At 37.5% G+C, this 18921-nt stretch overlaps 1 protein-coding gene across 1 annotated transcript; it reads right to left on the bottom strand.

The window, feature by feature from the left end:
- Positions 1-612: 612 nt before the first annotated feature.
- On the bottom strand, positions 613-2281 carry LOC100216314 (chemokine CCL-CUj; the record flags this gene model as incomplete). The annotated part of the gene is given in 2 exon segments (NM_001142267.2): positions 613-702; positions 2229-2281. A coding segment is annotated over 1 exon segment (73 nt), but the record flags the coding sequence as incomplete, so codon positions are not given.
- Positions 2282-18921: the final 16640 nt, after the last annotated feature.

Here is an 18921-nt window from a genome sequence, read left to right as displayed (position 1 = left end):
TACACAATATCAGAAATATGTACATTAAAAAAGACAAAACATCTTGTTGTGAGATCTACCTTTAAGTCTGTCTGTTGTCTGACACATCCGAGGGAGGAGATCAAGGCATGCAGAAAGGCATGTAGAAATGGTAGGCGGGGAGGACTAGCCTTAAAGGCGCAGTACAACAAAACTGCCCCCTAGTGCAAAAATGTATAAAATAGAATCTTGTAAAAGGTATAATGAAAAATCTGATGGGTGTTTTGAGCTGAAACTTTACAGACACATTCTGGAGACGCAAAGCACTTATTTTAAATCTGAAAAAAGGGGTGACCTAGGTGCCCTTTATAATTGTAACACTGACTTAATTATTTGTTTTTTTGACATGCAAAAGCACATTGCTTTGTTAAGACCATGTTAACAGATTATTTATTGAGATAGTGATATTGTAATCATCACACACTGTCAAATGATAAAAGTGAACATTTAGTTATGCTTTAACAGAAGTGTTTTAAATGAGAACTACCCAATGCTGTGAAATCCAGCCTAGAAATGTAGTAGTTTAATAATATATATGTATATTATATCACATTCATAAAATAATCTAAAAATAATTGTTAGTTGACTCACTGGCAGGCATAGCAGGAACTAGCTGAATTGAACACATGGTGAACACCAAAAACAGCAGAAACACTGGGATTCTCATTCTTGAAGATATTTGTCCTGTAAAAACAGTAACATGGTTTATTCTGTAACCATCTTATGAGTCAATGTAACATATTGGGTTTTTCAAAAACAAAATTGGCTTTGGAGCTACAAAAAACGAATAACAATTACAAAAAATTATTAACAGCCAAATGAGGAATATTGATTTGTGTGTGGAAATTATCTTTTTCTCTGAGGGTTAAAGGTATTGTTCACCAAAAATGAAAATGTACTGATCATTTAGTCACCCTCATTTTAAACCTTATGAGTTTCATTTTTCTGTCAAATGAAAAATATATTTTGAAGAATGCTGGAAACCTGTACAATTGACTTCATAGTAGGGATCACAAATACTATGAAAGTCAGTGGATAAAGGGATTCCAACATTTTTCAAAATGTCTTTGTTTGTCTTCAACAAAAGAAAGAATCTCAAACAAGTATAAGCAAGTAATTGGTGAGTAGGCCAAATGATGACAGAACTTTATTTTTTGCTTGAACTAACCCTTTGTTTTTCACATTAAAGCACAGAGGTCACATGCTTTTTCGTGTTAGCATTTGATACCTATACATACACTTTAGCGATAACTACAACACAACAAATTAGACAATACAATACACTTTATTCAAATAATAATAAGATTAGAAATATCCGTTATTGTTTTGAAAATCTCAAAATGACAGCCTGTCTCAACACATAAACCATTGGATATTCCAGCCCAATTTATTTTATGCAACATCAGAAGTGGCTAATATTTTAAAGAAGTTGTGCCTTTAAACCCCCTCATTCACTAGTGCATAAACAAGTCTTACAAAAATATGCAAATTAGATCATAGCTACACTGTTAACAACTTTTGTAAATTACACAGTAGGACAGTTATGCACTATGTTACTGTATTTCAATGTTGCATTGTGAAAATTACTGTATTTTTAGAGTAAAGATAAACAAAGCTGTAAATACATACAAAGGAAGGTAAATGGTGTTGTAAATGTAAATACCATATTTTTGCTGTAAATAATTTACAGTAACTTACTGCCGAACTGAACTGTAATATGAACTGAATTTTTCTGTAGGACAGTTATGCATGTAACTGTATTTCAATGTAGCATTGTAAAAATTACTGTATTTTTTAGGGTAAAGGTCTATACAAAACTGTAAATTCATACTAAGGAAAAGTGCTGTAAATGTAAATACAGTATTTTGCTGTATTTAATTTACATTAAGTTATTGGTGAACTGAACTGTAACATGAACTGAATTTTACTGTAGGACAGTTATGGAGTACATTACTGTATTTTAAATTGCATTGTAAAATTGACAGTATAAGTTATTTTAGATTCTAAAGAAAATTGTTCACAGTGTACAAATGAATAAAAATTGGCTAGTAAATGAAAAATATGAATTGGCGTGAGATTCTGTTGGATTATTCCACTAAAAAGTTTATTATGAAAAATCTACAGAATTTGCTAAATATCAATGCATTGTACATTGTTTCTGTATCTTTTTAAATGTATTATTATTTTTTTTAGAAATGAATGGAACATACCTGTAGGAAAAGAACAGGAGGTGATATAAAACAGAGTAGGATATTAATGTCTGCTCATTCACAGCTCCTCTGCTGCTGCTGAAGTTAGGGTGAATCTGTTTTATGTGTAATTTTCAATACAAGTGTGCCAAAACACACTACTCTTTGCCCTTATACTAAAGTCAGTCATTGCAAAACTCTACTGCACTGCATATAGAAAATTAAACACTATTCAAGATCTTCATTCACAAATAATAAAAGATAATTTCTGTTGTAGGATTATTTCACATAAGGCAAACAGCAGAATTTCATGAAAGCAGATTATAAATGATCTCATATAAACAATCATGTATGATGGTTTGATGGAGCTGACAGAGTTTATGCTGATTTCTCAGTATTCATTAATTCCAACACAAACATGGCAAAATGAACTACCCTTTGTATTGTACTAGTTTGGACCAATAGGTTTGGACATGAGACCCGCATTTTAGCATTGTCATTAAGCCTTGATTATAAGCTGTAAGCATTTTGAAAATATGCAAAAAAAAAAAAAAAAAAAGCTAATACCAACATGAATCATAAATAAAACAGCAAGTAACAAATCATCCATCACAAAGACACTCAATGATCCTCATTGAGATGAAAAGCTCATTTATTATATAAAAATTTTTACCATATTTATTTAAGTGTACAATGACTAAACAGCAACATCAGCTTGTTTAGTATTATAATATCTTAAATACTTCACAAACTTGATGCAGCCATCACCATATTGCCAGGCATCACACAGTGGCATAAAGAGCAGGAGGAAGGCACTGTAAACATGTTGCCAGTGTGGAAAAAGTCATTTAGAGCTATTCATCAACAGCACTACAAGCCAAATGAAACAAGGCCTACTAACCGGTAGGCATACACTACAGAAAAAAATAAAATAAATCAATCAATTTGCTCACAGTGTTTCTTTTACAAAGACTTATGAGGTGACTGCCTTCACATTTCAAATATTTCGATACAAGTTTCTTAAAGCTTGTTTGGCATCCTGTCCTGGGAGAGAGCGCTGAGCTCATAAGATTCTTGAACCAGGGGCTTCCTCCCGTTCGCAAGGCGAGAGGGGAATTTGAGCTCAGGTAGATCTTGAGAACTCCCCTGCTGTAGTAGCTAATGAACAGATAGTGATTGTTTGTAAGAAATAACTATTTACTAGGAGCATGGCTATGGTGCTGATTTGGATTAGTCAATTAACTTAAGTTGCATGTTTTTGGATGGCGGGAGGAAACCGGGAAACCCGGGGGAAACCCACGTGAGCATGGGGAGACCATGTAAACTTCGCACAAAAAAGTCAGCTGGCATTGTAAGGACTAGAACCAGTGACATTCTTGCTGTGAGGCAACAGTGCTAACCACTGAGCCACTGTGCCACTTATCTAGGAAGGGAGGAGGAGTAGGGGTGGAAGGGGGGATTCTTCAAAACGAAGATGGCTGTTTATATGTAGTTCTATTTATAGTGGCTAAGGAATCAACTGATTGGTGAATCATAAATTGAATAATGTGGGGCCGGCTGCAAGCAATCATAAGCATGTGACCCTCTCGAAACTAGTTTATAAATAAACTTCACTTGACACAGCCTGACTGTTAGGGCTGTACAATTAATCGAAAATCCGGTTTCAGTTTAGATTTTGGCTTCTAACGATTATAGCGTAATACAGAGAGCATCAAAGTGCATCAAATGATTGGTAATTAAAAGGGAAAAAAAGAAAAATAGAATAAATATATATACTTTTACATTAAACACACATCTGATGCTTGTATTCGCACCAGCTCCACACCTACAACTTCACGCATTAGGTTAAATTAGGCTTTACAGTCTCCTTCCACTGTATCTGTTCAGCAGAGGGAACTAAACCAACCCCGTGACGTCAGACACAGCGACATTTCAAGATGGCTGCGCCCTAGGTCTAAAATCTATAGTAAAACATGCCGTTTCATCTAAATGGTTATATTAATTAAGGTTGTTTAATATATTTTCATTAAAGTGGAATCCAATGTACAAAATAAGGTAAACTTGACGGCGTGCTTCATTTCCCCTTAAAAAAGGTTTAAAAATATTTAAACCTACTTTTATTCTAGCCAAAATAAAACAAATAAGACTTTCTCCAGATGAAAAAAATATTATAGGAAATACTGTTAAAATTCTTTGCTCTGTCAAACATAATTTGGGAAATATTTATTTAAAAAAAAAAAAAAAATCACAGGAGGGCGAATAATTTTGACTTCAACCGATAACCATTTTGAATTATCGCGATTACAATTATGGCCAAAATAATCGTGATTATGATTTTTACTTTTAAGGTCACGGACCTTAAAAGTAGTTCACTAAAAAATGAAGATTTACACTCTATTTACTCAGCATCAAATGGTTATTCTTACTTCTGTTGACCACAAAATAAGATATTTTGAAGAAAGCTGGAAACCTGCAACCATTGACATCAAAGTATTGGTTTTATCAGGTTCAGCTTTCTTTCAAATATATTCTTTTGTGTCCAACAGAAGAAATTTATATCAATACAAGTATAACCACTTGAGAGTGAGTTTAATAGTGTTAATTTTTCTTTTAGGGTGAATTATCCCTTTAACTGAGGTTCATACGCCCACCATGTTGACCTTGGACTTAAAAGCATGTGGTTGATGGCTTGATTAAGCTGACACAGTAACCCTATTTTGTCTATTTACCAGAGTTTATCTAACATGAGTGAGCCAAAATAACCTATTCTTGGTATTGTGTAGCCTACACTGTATTTCACAACTCAACAGTGCATAGAAATTATGCTAAGGTTGTTCAATGAGTTTGTCATAGCGTAAATCTTCATATAAAATACATATTTTAATCGTATTTATATTTAAAAAAACATTTTTTTCTTTAAACCAACTCAAATCTCTTTCATTACCCTAAATTAAAAAATGTTTTATGAATGATTATAAAAATTTTTACAGTATTATATACCACTTTCTTCATTTGTTAATTCAAACACTAGACACTAGACTTAAAATTGAAGTCCAGATCACAAATGTTGCCTTGCTGAACTGCAAAAAAAATTAAAATTTCATTCAAAAATCCTTGGCTTGTGGTGTCACACATGTACCATGTGACAAAAAATGTTTATCAGCAGGTGGCAGCAAAGTACTGTAGAATTATCATTGGTATATTTTTTGACAATTTTTGAGGAATTGCTGAAAACACATCACCAGATGTCAGCCGAGGAGGTCTTGAAACACATGAGGCAGTGTTTCTGTCATTTTTTAAGGAAGTGCTACAAGTCTACTACGAATCTCCTCAAATACATAATTTTCTTTTTTTTTTTCTTTTCTTTTTTTTTTTTTAAATAAACAACCTGAAATACAATGGTTAGGCCCACTTTAGTTTATATGAGGAAATAACACTTTCAGTAAGGTTAAACAAGTAAAACAAACTAAGTGTGTATTTACAATTTCTCATGCCTTTACAATGTAGTATACATTTGTCATCTGAAAAAGATTGTGTTAGGCTGATCAGCATTTATTGTTAAAAGGGAAATACTGTACACAGCACGATTATTATGACTAAGCCCTCTAGATCAGTCAGGCTTAATACAGTTGGCTTGGTCTCACTCATATAGTCTATGTGGTCAAATCAAAAAAAAAAAAAAACTGATTCATTTTATTATTCATATGTATACAGTAGGTTATGGAATCTTAAATAGACTGCGTCACTTCCTATGATCATTATTATACTTGTCTGTGGCCAGAAAGGAGAACTAAAAATCCTTTCTCTGTTTGAAAATGTGCCTTTTCAAAGTAAAAATATATGACCACAAACATAGTTTAAAAACAGTCACTCTAAGTCAGATTTATAAAAAATGTGTTTTCCCACCACAAAATTATCACAAATAACCAAAATGTGCAAAAACGGGCTATTCCTGCTGTTGCAGGAAAAACAAAAAAGCAATACAAATCATTCAAAAACATAATGGAAAGCTGTAGGCTGTCAGGTGGGTCTCTACTAACAGTAGCATGCTAAACCCAACAAATTCTAATGAGTGTATGTCCCAAAATGCATTCAAAATCGCGATAATTTACTGATTTAGATGGCTTGTGATGGTATTTGGTAATTTATGGCTTGTATTGTTTGTTTGTTTTTAAGTAAAATAAACTGCATTCTGGGTTTTTCCAGGCTCAAAATGAGGCGAAGGTGGTATCCCGATCATGATTTTTCAAATCTGCGCTTAGTACTGGTTTTGGTTTTAATCCCATAATGCACTGCATGAGCTTTTACTCTCAACTTCCTAATGAAGGAATGGAAAATATTGACTTACAGTTTACGTTTAAGGCTACGTTTACACAACAACAATGTAGCCCAAAATGCAAAGGTTTTTTAATTGCATTTAAAAGTTTTATGTTTACAAAACAACATTTTTAAAAAGATTACACATTTTTATGTTTTTCGGGGGAGAGGTGGCAACTTATTTGTTTTATATACAATCAACTAAAAATTGCAAAAAAAAAAATTAACATTTAATTGATTTGCGTGTGAGCAGCATAAAGGGATTGTGTGGAAGTCAGCATTCTTTTTTAGTGTAACTCTCTCAACCAGCTTAACTGCTTCACAAAACTAAAATGCAAATGTAATGACAGAAAAAAGTGCAGTTTTAATTTTGCAGATAGTGGCATCACCCTCTCTTTCTCTCTCTCTCTCTCTCTCTCTCTCTCTCTCTCTCACACAAACACACACACACACACACACACACACACACACACACACACACACACATATAAACATTTATTCATTCATTTTCTTGTCAGCTTAGTCCCTTTATAATCTGCCGTTGCCAGAGGAAAATGAACCGCCAACTTATGTTTTATGCAGCGTATGCCCTTCCAGCTGCAACCCAAAACTGGGAACACACATAAACACAAAATATTACTTTTACAATCACTTTAAAATGTTTAGTCAAAACATTTATCTAAACACTATAGTCTTATATAATCTATTTTCCTAATTTTTTACTATTTTAAATAATTAAACAAAAAACAAAGCACAGACCTAGACTGAAGATTAGTAAGAGAGGAATGTGTTCCCTGTATTTGAATCTGACTGTGAACAAGCCATGAAGTTTTACAAACCAATTTTGAGAGGAGCACATGATATGATTGATCAGTCATACCACATAAATATTCATTGATAGTCCAATCAGATATCATTGACAGACCAATCAGATTAATTCTTGCATCCAATAAATAAGCCAATTTATCCTACCTTCTTTATCTTCGTTTTTGATGAAACCCCCTGTAACGGTGGTTGGTGGTAATAATTAAGTTTATATTTAATTTGAATGAAGAAAAATAAAAAGAAATTTCAAATTTCAGTCTTGGTGGGATTTAACCACAGGCCCATCTGCACCACAGTCCAATGCTCAACCGCTGGTCCACATGATTTCTGGGAAGTTTCAGGTTTTCACGGCCCAGCGGACCTCAAACAAACAAAAAAAAAAATTAGTTAACAATATTTTTGATTAAACTTTGGGCGCCAGACAAGATTACCTTGCCAAAAAGAAAAACATTTACTAATACCCTGGTTAGCCACGGCCGGCATTTAACTACCATAAACAATGAAGAAGAAAAGAATAAATAATAACAAACCAACACACTTTAAATTAAATCAACTGTTGTATTTTTAACACACAGTACAACAAATATATTTTCTAAATAATGACTAGTTCTTTTCACCACTGTTCAATCTTGGTTAACGATTTTTAACAACAACAAAAAATTATCACTGCTTAGATAAGTCAATAAAATAAAAGAAAGAAAACATCAAACAAACAAACAATCAATCAAACAAACAATAATAACGTGTGGCTGAGGTTACAAAACCCAGAGAAAAAGAGAAATGTAAAGAAAGTTTGTGAAATTGAGTTGCAATGGGTGTGGATTGTATGGGTGTATGAATGAATGTGAATGACCTAAATAACTGACCTGGCAAACAAAGCTGATTCGGTACAGGTCCACCTTGGCTTTCGATCCCCATAAGATCCTGCAGACCCCTCGCACTTAATCGCTAGTGTAGTTTTCTGGTCAGCCTGTCCATCATCACTTTCACACCACAGTATTTATCTTCACACCTCCATCTTCAAAGCTAACAGCTCTTAGCCTTTGTATCTTTCTTGTTTCTCTTCTTTTCTCCCCCCACAATTTCACCACCAACACACAAATAAAAAAAACAGCAAAGTAAACAGCAACTCCAACAGCAGCTCTAACAACAGCAACAACAACACGGCGCAACCCTCAACAACCCCTTTTATGGTATTCTATTGTGTACTTGACCTTCTGCTTCCTCCCGACTCCAGAAGTAAGGTTTTGGAAGCTCGAGGGAGGGCAGAACAGAGCAGCGCCTCCTAGTGGCACTTTGAGAAAATGGAAGAATATTTTATTCGCCACACCCCCATCCACCCCACCTCCCCCCTTTTCTCTGTTACTAGGGGGAGCTCTTGAGACCTATTTGATCTAGAACCCCCTGTCATGCTACATCACCAGGCGATAGCCCTGAGCTCAAGTATCTCAGAGCTCAGAGTTCTCTCCCTGGACTGCATGCCAAATCTGCAAATTATAGCAACTAATAACTAAGTGTGAACTCTTGAAACAGAGAAAGTTTAAACAAACATTTCTGAAAACTTCTTAAGGAATTTTTTGGTCATCCAGAATGGTTAAACAAATGATAAATTGTAAAGATGCAGAGCATGTTTAGAGGTAGATGAAGAATTTAAAAACAACTAACTTTATTATTACAAAAAAAATTAAACCATTTATTTTTCCTACACAAACCATTTAATTGAGCTGCAAAGTGCCCATACAGATGGGGAACTTCAATGTTATTGTGGATTTAATCCAATTTAATTCAGAAAGCCAATCGTCTGAAAGGGTATGTTAACGGGCCAATGAAAAACCAATGAATTGGCAGCCTCAGCTTGCGCGCCTGATGCTTGTTGCAATCAGTTTAGCAATAAAAGCACAGTAAGAGCAAGGTGAGGTATCCTTTTTACTTTAGAGACTTCACAACCTTCTGAGAGTCGATGAGGGTTCCTCCTGCTAATATCCAGCGATTTCGAGCAAACTAGAGAGGTCTCCCTGTCCAGAGTATGTACATGCAGCGGCAGAGGGTCAAGCTGGGCTTTCTCCCCTGACAAGCGTTCTTTGGGCTTGGTCATCCAGAGCGGTGCATATAGTTGCAAATTTCACAGTCGTGTAGCACGTCCTTTTCAAGATGGCACTCCAACTGTGCGTTTCTGGATGCAGTGGTTTCCTGTCCCCTGATGATGGGCACGAGCACTGCGTTGCATGTCTGGGGGTCCAGCATGTTAATGCGGTGCTCGCGGGCAGTTCCTGTTGTCATTGCGATGGCATGTCTGTTTCAAGGCAAGGCAAGTTTATTTATATAGCACATTTCATACACAGTGGCAATTCAAAGTGCTTTACATAAACGAGAATAAAAGAAACAAGTAAAATAAAAATAAAAACAAATAATAAAAATGCGTAAAAACAAAACAAAACATAAAAACAGGTAAAATGTGATATAAAAGAATGAAGAAGAAGAGAAAAACATGATAGTGCGATCTGTTGGACGCAGCACAGTGCTCATTCAGTAAAGGCACAGCTAAACAGATGTGTTTTAAGTCTTGATTTGAATGTGCCTAATGTTGGAGCACATCTGATCATTTCTGGAAGCTGATTCCAGCAGCGAGGAGCATAGTGGCTGAAAGCTTATTCACCCTGCTTTGACTGAACTCTTGGAACTTCTAGTTTATATGATCCTAAAGATCTGAGTGATTTGTTAGGTTTGTATTCAGTGAGCATATCTGTGATGCATTTAGGTCCTAGGCCATTTAGTGATTTATAGACTAGTAATAATACTTTAAAATCTATTCTGAATGTAACTGGCAGCCAGTGTAAAGACCTGAGGACAGGTGTGATGTGCTCTGATTTTCTGGTTCTGGTTAGAATTCTGGCTGCAGCATTCTGGATGAGCTGTAACTGTCTGACTGTCTTTTTAGGAATACCAGTGAGGAGTCCATTACAGTAATCCACCCTGCTGCTGATAAAAGCATGAACAAGTTTTTCTAAATCTTCACTAGAAACAAAGCATCTGATTCTTGCTATATTTTTGAGATGACAGTATGCTGATTTACTGACTGCTTTGACATGACTATTGAAACTCAGATCTGACTCCAGAGTCACACCAAAATTCTTGACCTTATTTTTTGTCGTTTGACCTTTAGTGCCAAGGTACGCATTTACCTTGAGAACCTCATCTCTGTTCCCAAACACAATCATTTCAGTTTTCTCTTTGTTTAACTGAAGAAAATTTTGGCACATCCAATTGTTAATTTCATTAATGCATTGGCAGAGGGTGTCAATGGGGCTGTAGTCATTAGGCAGTAAGGCTAAGTAGATCTGAGTGTCATTAGCATAGCTGTGGTAGGAGATTTGGTTCTTTCTCATTATTTGGCTTAGAGGGAGCATGTAAAGGTTGAACAGGAGAGGTGCCAGAATCCAGCCTTGTGGGACTCCACACGTCATGGGTGTCCACCTCGACCTATGGTCACCTATACTGACATGGTAACCTCTACCTTCAAGGTAAGATCTAAACCATTTGAGGACTGTGCCAGATAGCCCAACCCAGTTTTCCAGCCTATCCAGAAGTATGCTGTGATCGACAGTGTCAAATGCAGCACTGAGATCCAACAATACCAGCACTGTTATTTTACCTGAATCTGTATTTAGGCGTATATCATTGATTATCTTTATAAGAGCGCTCTCTGTACTGTGATGTGCTCTGAAACCAGATTGAAAATTGTCTAAACACCCCCTGAAGTTTAAGAACTTGTTGACCTGGTTAAAAACAACTTTTTCAATGATTTTGCCAATGAAAGGGAGATTTGAGATTGGTCTGTAATTGCTCAATTTGGTGTTATCCAGGTTGCTCTTCTTCAAGAGGGGTTTAACAACTGCAGTTTTAAGTGAGTTTGGAAAAATCCCTGATAGAAATGAAGCATTTACCACTTTTAGAAGATCCGTTTCTAAACAGGTAAACACCGTTTTGAAGAATGATGTAGGGAGTGTGTCAAGACTGCAGGTTGATGTTTTCATAACTTGCACAATCTCTTCTAAGATTTTACCGTTAATTGCCAAGAAATCAAACATAATGTCTGATTTCTTAAGTTGTGGTTGAGTTTGTTTGATATCGACACAACTTGACTGATTGGATGAGCTGATTGCCTTTCTGATATTATTGATCTTATCAGTAAAGAAATGAGCAAACTGATTACATTTGCTTTCATAGAGGAGATCACTTGGAATACAACTGGGGGGGTTTGTGAGTCTCTCAATCGTTGCAAAGAGTGTACGAGCATTATTTAAGTTGCTGTTTATAAGGCTTGAAAAGAAAGTCTGTCTAGCAAAGAAAGTCTGTCTTAAAATTCCATATTAAGGCCATGAAGACTTTCTTTATAGATATTATAATGGACTACTAGTTTCGTCTTTCTCCACATACGCTCAGCTTTTCTGCACTGTCTTTTCATCATTTGTACTCTAGGTGACCTTGTCCAAGATCCATTTTACCTGCCAGTCACCTTCTTGACTTTAACAGGAGCGATGTCATTTATGACATTCTCAATTTTGGAATTAAACAAATCAAGGAGAGAATCAACAGATTCTGCAGATATACTTGGTGCTAGCGATATGGCCTTCATAAACTGCTCACTAGTGTTCTCATTTATGCATCTCTTTCTGACAGAGATAGATCTGTCTTTAATAGCTGGAGTGATCAATATATCAAAGAAGATACAGAAATGATCAGATAGTGCCACATCCTTAACAACAGTCGATGAAATGTGTAAACCCTTGGTTATAAGTAGATCAAGGGTGTGTCCACGATTGTGTGTGGGTCCTTGAACATGCTGAGTCAGATCAAAAGTGTTAAAAACAGTCATCAGTTCTTTTACAGCATTGATTTCTGGATTATCAATGTGAATATTAAAATCCTCAGCAATACTAAAATAATCAAACTCAGAGGTTACAATTGATAACAGCTCTGTAAAATCCTCAATAAAAGCTGGAGAATATTTTGGAGGTGTAGTGGTTTTCTTGGTTTTTCTCTTACCAAATCAAACTCAGTCTGGAGGTTATGAATATCAGAAGAATATACTTTATTGTCGACAACAAAGGAGAACTTTCAGGAGACCACCAGTAGCGTCTCTGTCTGAAAAATTCTGTGTCACTCATGTGCTGGCCTGCTTAAATAGTATTTTACAACAGTTTTTTTTTCCTTTGTTCTCCATATGTTACACAAGATCCCTCCTAGTTTAACCCTTGACCCCAACCTGTTTACCATATATCTTATCCATCTATACGTATCTGTTTACACATATGTTGCTCTATTCTTATACATTTTCTGAGACACCTTAGTTGTTTACTCAGGCTTTCTCCTGGTCTCTTCTCATCCACTTCTTGTGACCCTTAGTTGTTTACTCAGGCCATTTCCCCTTTCCAACTCCTCATAACACTTTAATTGTTTTAATGGTATGCAAGTCTACAAGCAGATTATACACATATAATTTGAATATATAGATTAACTTCACACTTTAAAGAGTATAAAATCCACCTCAGAGGTCTGTAGATAATGATCAGTAAGATGCGTGGAGCACCTTTTAGTGCTATACTCAGATATTCAAAAGACAAATAGTCACCAAATGACACTTGTTTTCACTCATAGACATTTTTAAACAGGGCAGCGATACCTCCACCTCTCCTATTAACTCTGCAAACACTCAAAGTCAAAGTTTAAAGGAGCTGCTTCATTCAGAACTGCTGCGCTACAACTATCATCTAGCCAAGTTTAATTTAAAAGCATAAAATCAAGGCAATTTGTGTTGATAAAATCATTGACTAAAAGTGACTTATTGTTGAGTGATCTGATGTTTAAAAGCGCTAACTTAACAGTTTTAGCTGTTTTTTTCTATAGTAGTCTCAGATCTACATTTAATAGACACCAGATTTGAATGATTTGCTATACGGCCTGATGAAGTCTTTGGTTTTCTGCCACTTAACACAAAACATATCTGCTTAGAGAAAGCCAAGACACACTGGGTTCCTGCTTGTTCTGAAAACATTTGATAAAGACACTGTTATCTAAGCAGGTCCCCGACACACATCACAGAGAGCTCTTGTGTTCACCAGCTGAAGATGGGGCGTTGTTGTTTGGGCCCTGGTGGTGTGGCAAAAATTGGAGGGCTCTTCCAGGTGGGCTCATAGGTGGTTGTGGAGCAGGCCGCTTTTTGGTTGGTAACTGGGGGCTTGCGGCAATGGAGTGTGAAAGTTTAGTTCCAGCTTACACCAGTTCCTCCATCTTTTTTGAAAATCCAAAGAGTGGTGAACATTGTGACAATGAGAACGTGTCCGGTGACAGAGGCTGTGCATCTGAAGATTCTGTCTGCAGAAATATGTTTTCCTGAGGATCATTTTTGAGTGACAAGACTTGATGCTGTTCTGATGCGTCACAGTCTGCCTGTGTTGAGCAGAGGGCAACTGATAGTGTCTCTATCAACATTGGGTGTTTTGGCTGCGTGGCATTATCACTGTCCTTGGGTGATTCGTGAGCGATAAGTCCACTCAGGAGCTGATTTGAGGTCCTGTGGTCATCTGGACATTTGCTTGGTGTGTGTTTGCAATTCAGTTCAGTGGCATACACAGCTGATGGATGATTGAGGGAGAAAAAAATAATGTCCTTTAGCACCTTTGCACCAAGTTTGTTTGGATGAAGGCCGTCTGATGTAAACAGCTGTCTTTGGTTCCAGAAGAGATTGAAGTTGTCGATGAAATTCAGTCTTTTCATGTTACATGTTTTCTGTAGCCATACATTTAGACCAAGAAGCCGTGAAAACATATTTGTCCCTCTTGCAGGGAGTGGTCCACTTATGAATGTCTGAACCTTCCATCTTTCAACTGTTTCCAAGAGCTCACAGAAATCTTTTTTGAGCAGTTCTGACTGTTTCTTCCGAATATCATTCTTCCCCACATAGATGATAATCCGTTTTGCAGTATTGTGCTTTTTCAGAATTTCCTCAAGTTCTTTGTTTACATCAGAAACTGTTGCATGAGGAAAGCAGTATGTCATTGTAGATCTGCTAATTATTGAATCTCCTACGACTAGTGTTCTTATCTCAGGTGTGATCGGAGCAGAATGCCGCTGTCTAGTCGGCCTTGAGCCTCTGTTCCATGCAGAATTAGTTGCTGAATCATGCTATCTCTGTCTGACTGCATTTGGGGATTCTTCACCCATATTACTCAAAACTTCACATCTGTTCTGAAGCTGTATTTGAGTCTGAGCTGTATTTGGGGTAGAAGACGCTAATGCGGCAGCGTATGATCTGACCCCACGAGTACCCTTTGGTCTCGCACCTTGTTTATGTCAATGCTCATTTTCAACAGTTTTTTTCTGTTTTTCTGAGCTCAAAACAGTAGCAGGAACAGATTTATGGGACTCACCGGCTGTGTGCTGAGAGAATCCACAATGAAGCTAAAGTTCTGGTCGGATCGCAAGCAACTTCATTTCAAGAACTGCAATCTTTTGTAGAAATTGGGGCAGTTTGTACAGCAGTGAGAATCTGAATTAATCCGATCCAGAGGCATTTTTACAGCCGTGTTTTCCCGTCTCCGGAATGTAACCAGCTGGTAGCGGGAGGATTGTTTAGACGGTAATTTCCCTCTTGTTAGTAAAGCTATATTCCAGAAAATTTGAAGAATCGATGCTGATCTTCAAGCCGTGTTGTTTGAGCACTGTGCTGATAGGCTCAAGTTAAAATTAGGGTATAAGATATAAAAGCAAGAGTGCGAAGAGTGAAGCAGTGGGCAAAGACGTCCGAACAGTAGCAAAGCAGGAAGTAGCAGTTAAGAGTTTCACAGTTAAGATCGTCGCTAGTTCATGCAAAAGGGCAAACCACCCCAGCTGTTTCACTGCACCGCGGCCGGACTGACTAGATAAGTGCTACATTGAAGACAAGAGGGCTAAGCCTTCGAAGCCTCTTGTCCCCTTCTTCTCGGAAGCGCACTGTAGGCTCACACAGTCCTGAAGGGCAACTGTTTCTGCCTGTGCTGTGTTGCCCCCCCACTAGGGTTGTAACAATATACCGGTATGACGGTTTACCACGATTTGAACGTGCACGATTATCATACCATGAACAATTGCATATTAACGGTTTTAACCCTTAAAGACTGAAACAGCCGCCCGCGGCTAAAAATAAGTATTGCTCTTAAATGTTTAATAACTTTTGATCCGCTGATCCGATTCATACAATTCAAAGATTGGCATAAAGAAGAGAGTCTCAGCTTTCCAGTGCTGTATCACATAACATTCGCGGACTTTCAGAGGCTCCGGAATCAGTGCGGTTACGTCATCAACATTTGACAACGCTGATTTGACAAAGAAACGCTCGTCACTGTGTCTCCGGACAAATCAGACATGATACATTGATGCATTATCCCTCCTCCATGCCCAGATTGGTTCAAACTCGCTACATCACAACCAATAAGCATAGGTTTCGCTTTTGTTTGTGGACCAAGCTTTTTGAACAACACGGAATGAGAGATAAGGCTGATTTATACTTCTGCGTCAAACACCGGCGTAGGCTACGGCGCTGACGCATAGCCCTTCGCCGTGGCCATCGCCGTCACTGACGTGCACATCTCAAAAATTGTAACTACACGTCGCAACAACGCGTAGCGCAAGCTCTGTGATTGGTCGGCTTGGTAGCGCTGACGAGTCTGGGCGGGACCGAAAGCCGCTCGAATGGCGTGAGCGATTGTTTACAAGTGTGGAGTTCCGTGAAGGAGCTCCGGATGGAAAGTTTTGTTTTGTGTTTACCTCATGGTTAAAGTTGTTGCACGTCCGCCGGTTCCTGCCTTAAAATGAGCGAGTTTGAGTCACTTGTACATCCAGGAAGTGATCAGAATAGCAAAACAGAAGCGAAGAAACTCGACACAGAGGAACATTTACACCTCACTGCCCACTAGCGTTTCGTAAGTGTTAATGCAGACCAACGGAGACAGCGCGCAGAAGTATAAATGCACAGCCACGCACGTTGCCTGCGCCGTGAGTTGCGCCGGTCACTTGACGCAGAAGTATAAACCAGGCTTATAGCCTAGGCATACATTTATGCGCGGCTAAATAAAACGCCAAAAAAAAAAAAGTTTTGCATGAAATAATTCTCATACTAAGTACTTTTGCATGCACAACAGCACAGAAACATGACAGAACAGTGACACAGCAAAGACGAACTGCTGCTCTTGCTGTTTTCAAAAGACACAAATGAAGATGCAGCTGTTTGTCTGCATTGCAAACAACCATTTCCAAATCCATATCCACAGACAACCATATCCATGCTGGCACATAAAACCTAAGGATGTTCCATATTGAATCTAGTTTCGTTATGTAACTATTTATAGTATAGTAAATATTTATATCTATTTTTTACTGAGGATTTGCACCATGTTTATTTGGACTTTATTTGGACTTTGGATTATTTATTATTTTCTTATTTTTATTTGTTCATTGTAAGTGGTGTTGTTTATAGTAACTGAAAATATATTATTTGGAAAAAGTCAAATTTGCTTCACTGTTCTATTATTTTGTAACATTTGTAACATACCGTATACCGCGAAACCGTCAAACCGTGGTATTGTTTTAGACGATTATCATACCGTGAAAAATTCATACCGTTACAACCCTACCCCCCACCCTCACCACTCTTGACGGTGGAGCAGCCAGGGGGTATGAGGCGATCCCTCAGGTCGAGCGTGCTATTGCGCCCCTTCGGCTTGCGGGCATCCGCATATTTAATTATCTCTATAACTGGCTGATTTTAGCCCACTCTTGGGAGCAATTAATTATGCACAGAGACAGAGAATTATGCACACTTCCACCTGTTGGGGCTTCAGGTCAACAGAGAAAAGAGCAAACTCACCCCCGTGCAGAGGATCTCTTTTTTCAGGCTGGAGCTGGACTCGGTCACCATGTCAGCGTGCCTCTCCGGAGAGCGCGCTTAGCTAATGCTGAACTGTCTGAGAGAGTTCGACAGCAAAATAGTGGTCCTACTGAAATTATTTCAGAGGCTCCTGCTCACACAGTTATTGTGCAAGGTCAGGGAGGACGAGGAGCAGGTCTTGCTAGTTGCGCCCCTCTGGCCCAACCGGACCTGGATGTCAGAACTCTCCCTCCTCGCGATAGCTTTCCCCTGGCTGATCTTCCATAGGAATCACAAATACTATTAAAGTCAATAATTAAAGGATTCCAACCCCCTTTTGTGTGCAACTAAAGCAAGAAGCTCAAACAGGTTTGAAACAAGTAAATAGTGAGTAAATTATAACAGAAATCATTTTTTTGTGAACTATCCCTTTAATTCTTCACATTAAAACAAAAAGGTCATAGGGGATTTCCGTCTTAGCATTACATACACTTTAGCGATAACTACAACACCACAAATTACACAATAGAGCCCTTTTAATCAAATGACAATAGGATTAGAAATATACTTTTTTTTTTTTTTGAAAGCCTGAAAATTATAGCCTGCCTCATCACATAAATCATTGCATTATCCAGCTGATCTATTTTATGTAATGTCAGAAGTGGTCAATAATTAAAAGGAGTTGTGCCTTTTGTGCTGAAATGTCCAAATTAGATCATATATACACTGTACACGACTTTTGTAAATGACACAGTATTTAACTGTAATATGCATTTGAATCTGAAATTTATTGTAGGACAGTTATGCGGTATGTCACTGTATTTCAATATTGGATTGTGAAAATTACTGTATTTTTACAGTAAAGATATACAATGCTGTAAATACATACAAAGGAAACAGTGCTGTAAATGTAAACACAGTATTTTTGCTGAAATTATAGTATTATATAGTATTAAGTTACCCTTTAAGTGTGGTTCATTCACTTGCAACGCTGGCCTTGGACTTGTCATATTTTCACTGATGGTTTGATAAAGCTGACACAGCTGACCCTATTTTGTCTATTTACCAGAGTTCATTTTTATTTTTTTTTTATTATATATGCAGTATTTCCAGCCTGGTCTTATCTGGTCAGGCTGGAAAATTACCAGCCAAATCCAGCTAAAACCAGCTTGACCAGCCTGGTTTAAGCTGGATAAAGCTGGTTTTGGCTGGACATCTCCCAGCCTGACCAACTAAGACCAGGCTGGAAATGGCTGGAAACCAGCCTGGAAATGGCCAAAACTCCTCTAAAACCAGCCTGGTTGACCAGCTAAAACCAGCCAACCAGCCTAGGCTGGTTTAAGCTGGATTTTTCAGCAGGGGGGGAATTTATTAAATAATAAACATAAAATAAAATGCAAAATAAACTACCCCGAGGGGGAAAACATTAACAAAACAAATACATACACAAACAAACTGGACTGGGCAGGCTGGCAAGGGTCAGTACTAGAAACACGACAGGACAAGTCTTTAAACAACGACATGTGATGACAAACTTGCACAGGACAGCAAACGTGAGGGGTTTATAAACTGTAGAAAATTAACACACAAACAGGTGAACACAATTAACTAATAATGGGTTAACAAGGAGGGTGGGACTAGACAATAGACGGGAGAGCGCATGACACA

This window comes from Danio rerio, chromosome 25 (assembly GCF_049306965.1).
Source record: "Danio rerio strain Tuebingen ecotype United States chromosome 25, GRCz12tu, whole genome shotgun sequence".
NCBI lineage: Eukaryota > Metazoa > Chordata > Actinopteri > Cypriniformes > Danionidae > Danio > Danio rerio.
Note: the sequence above shows the minus strand (reverse complement) of the source record. Positions and strands in the feature narration are given on the sequence as shown.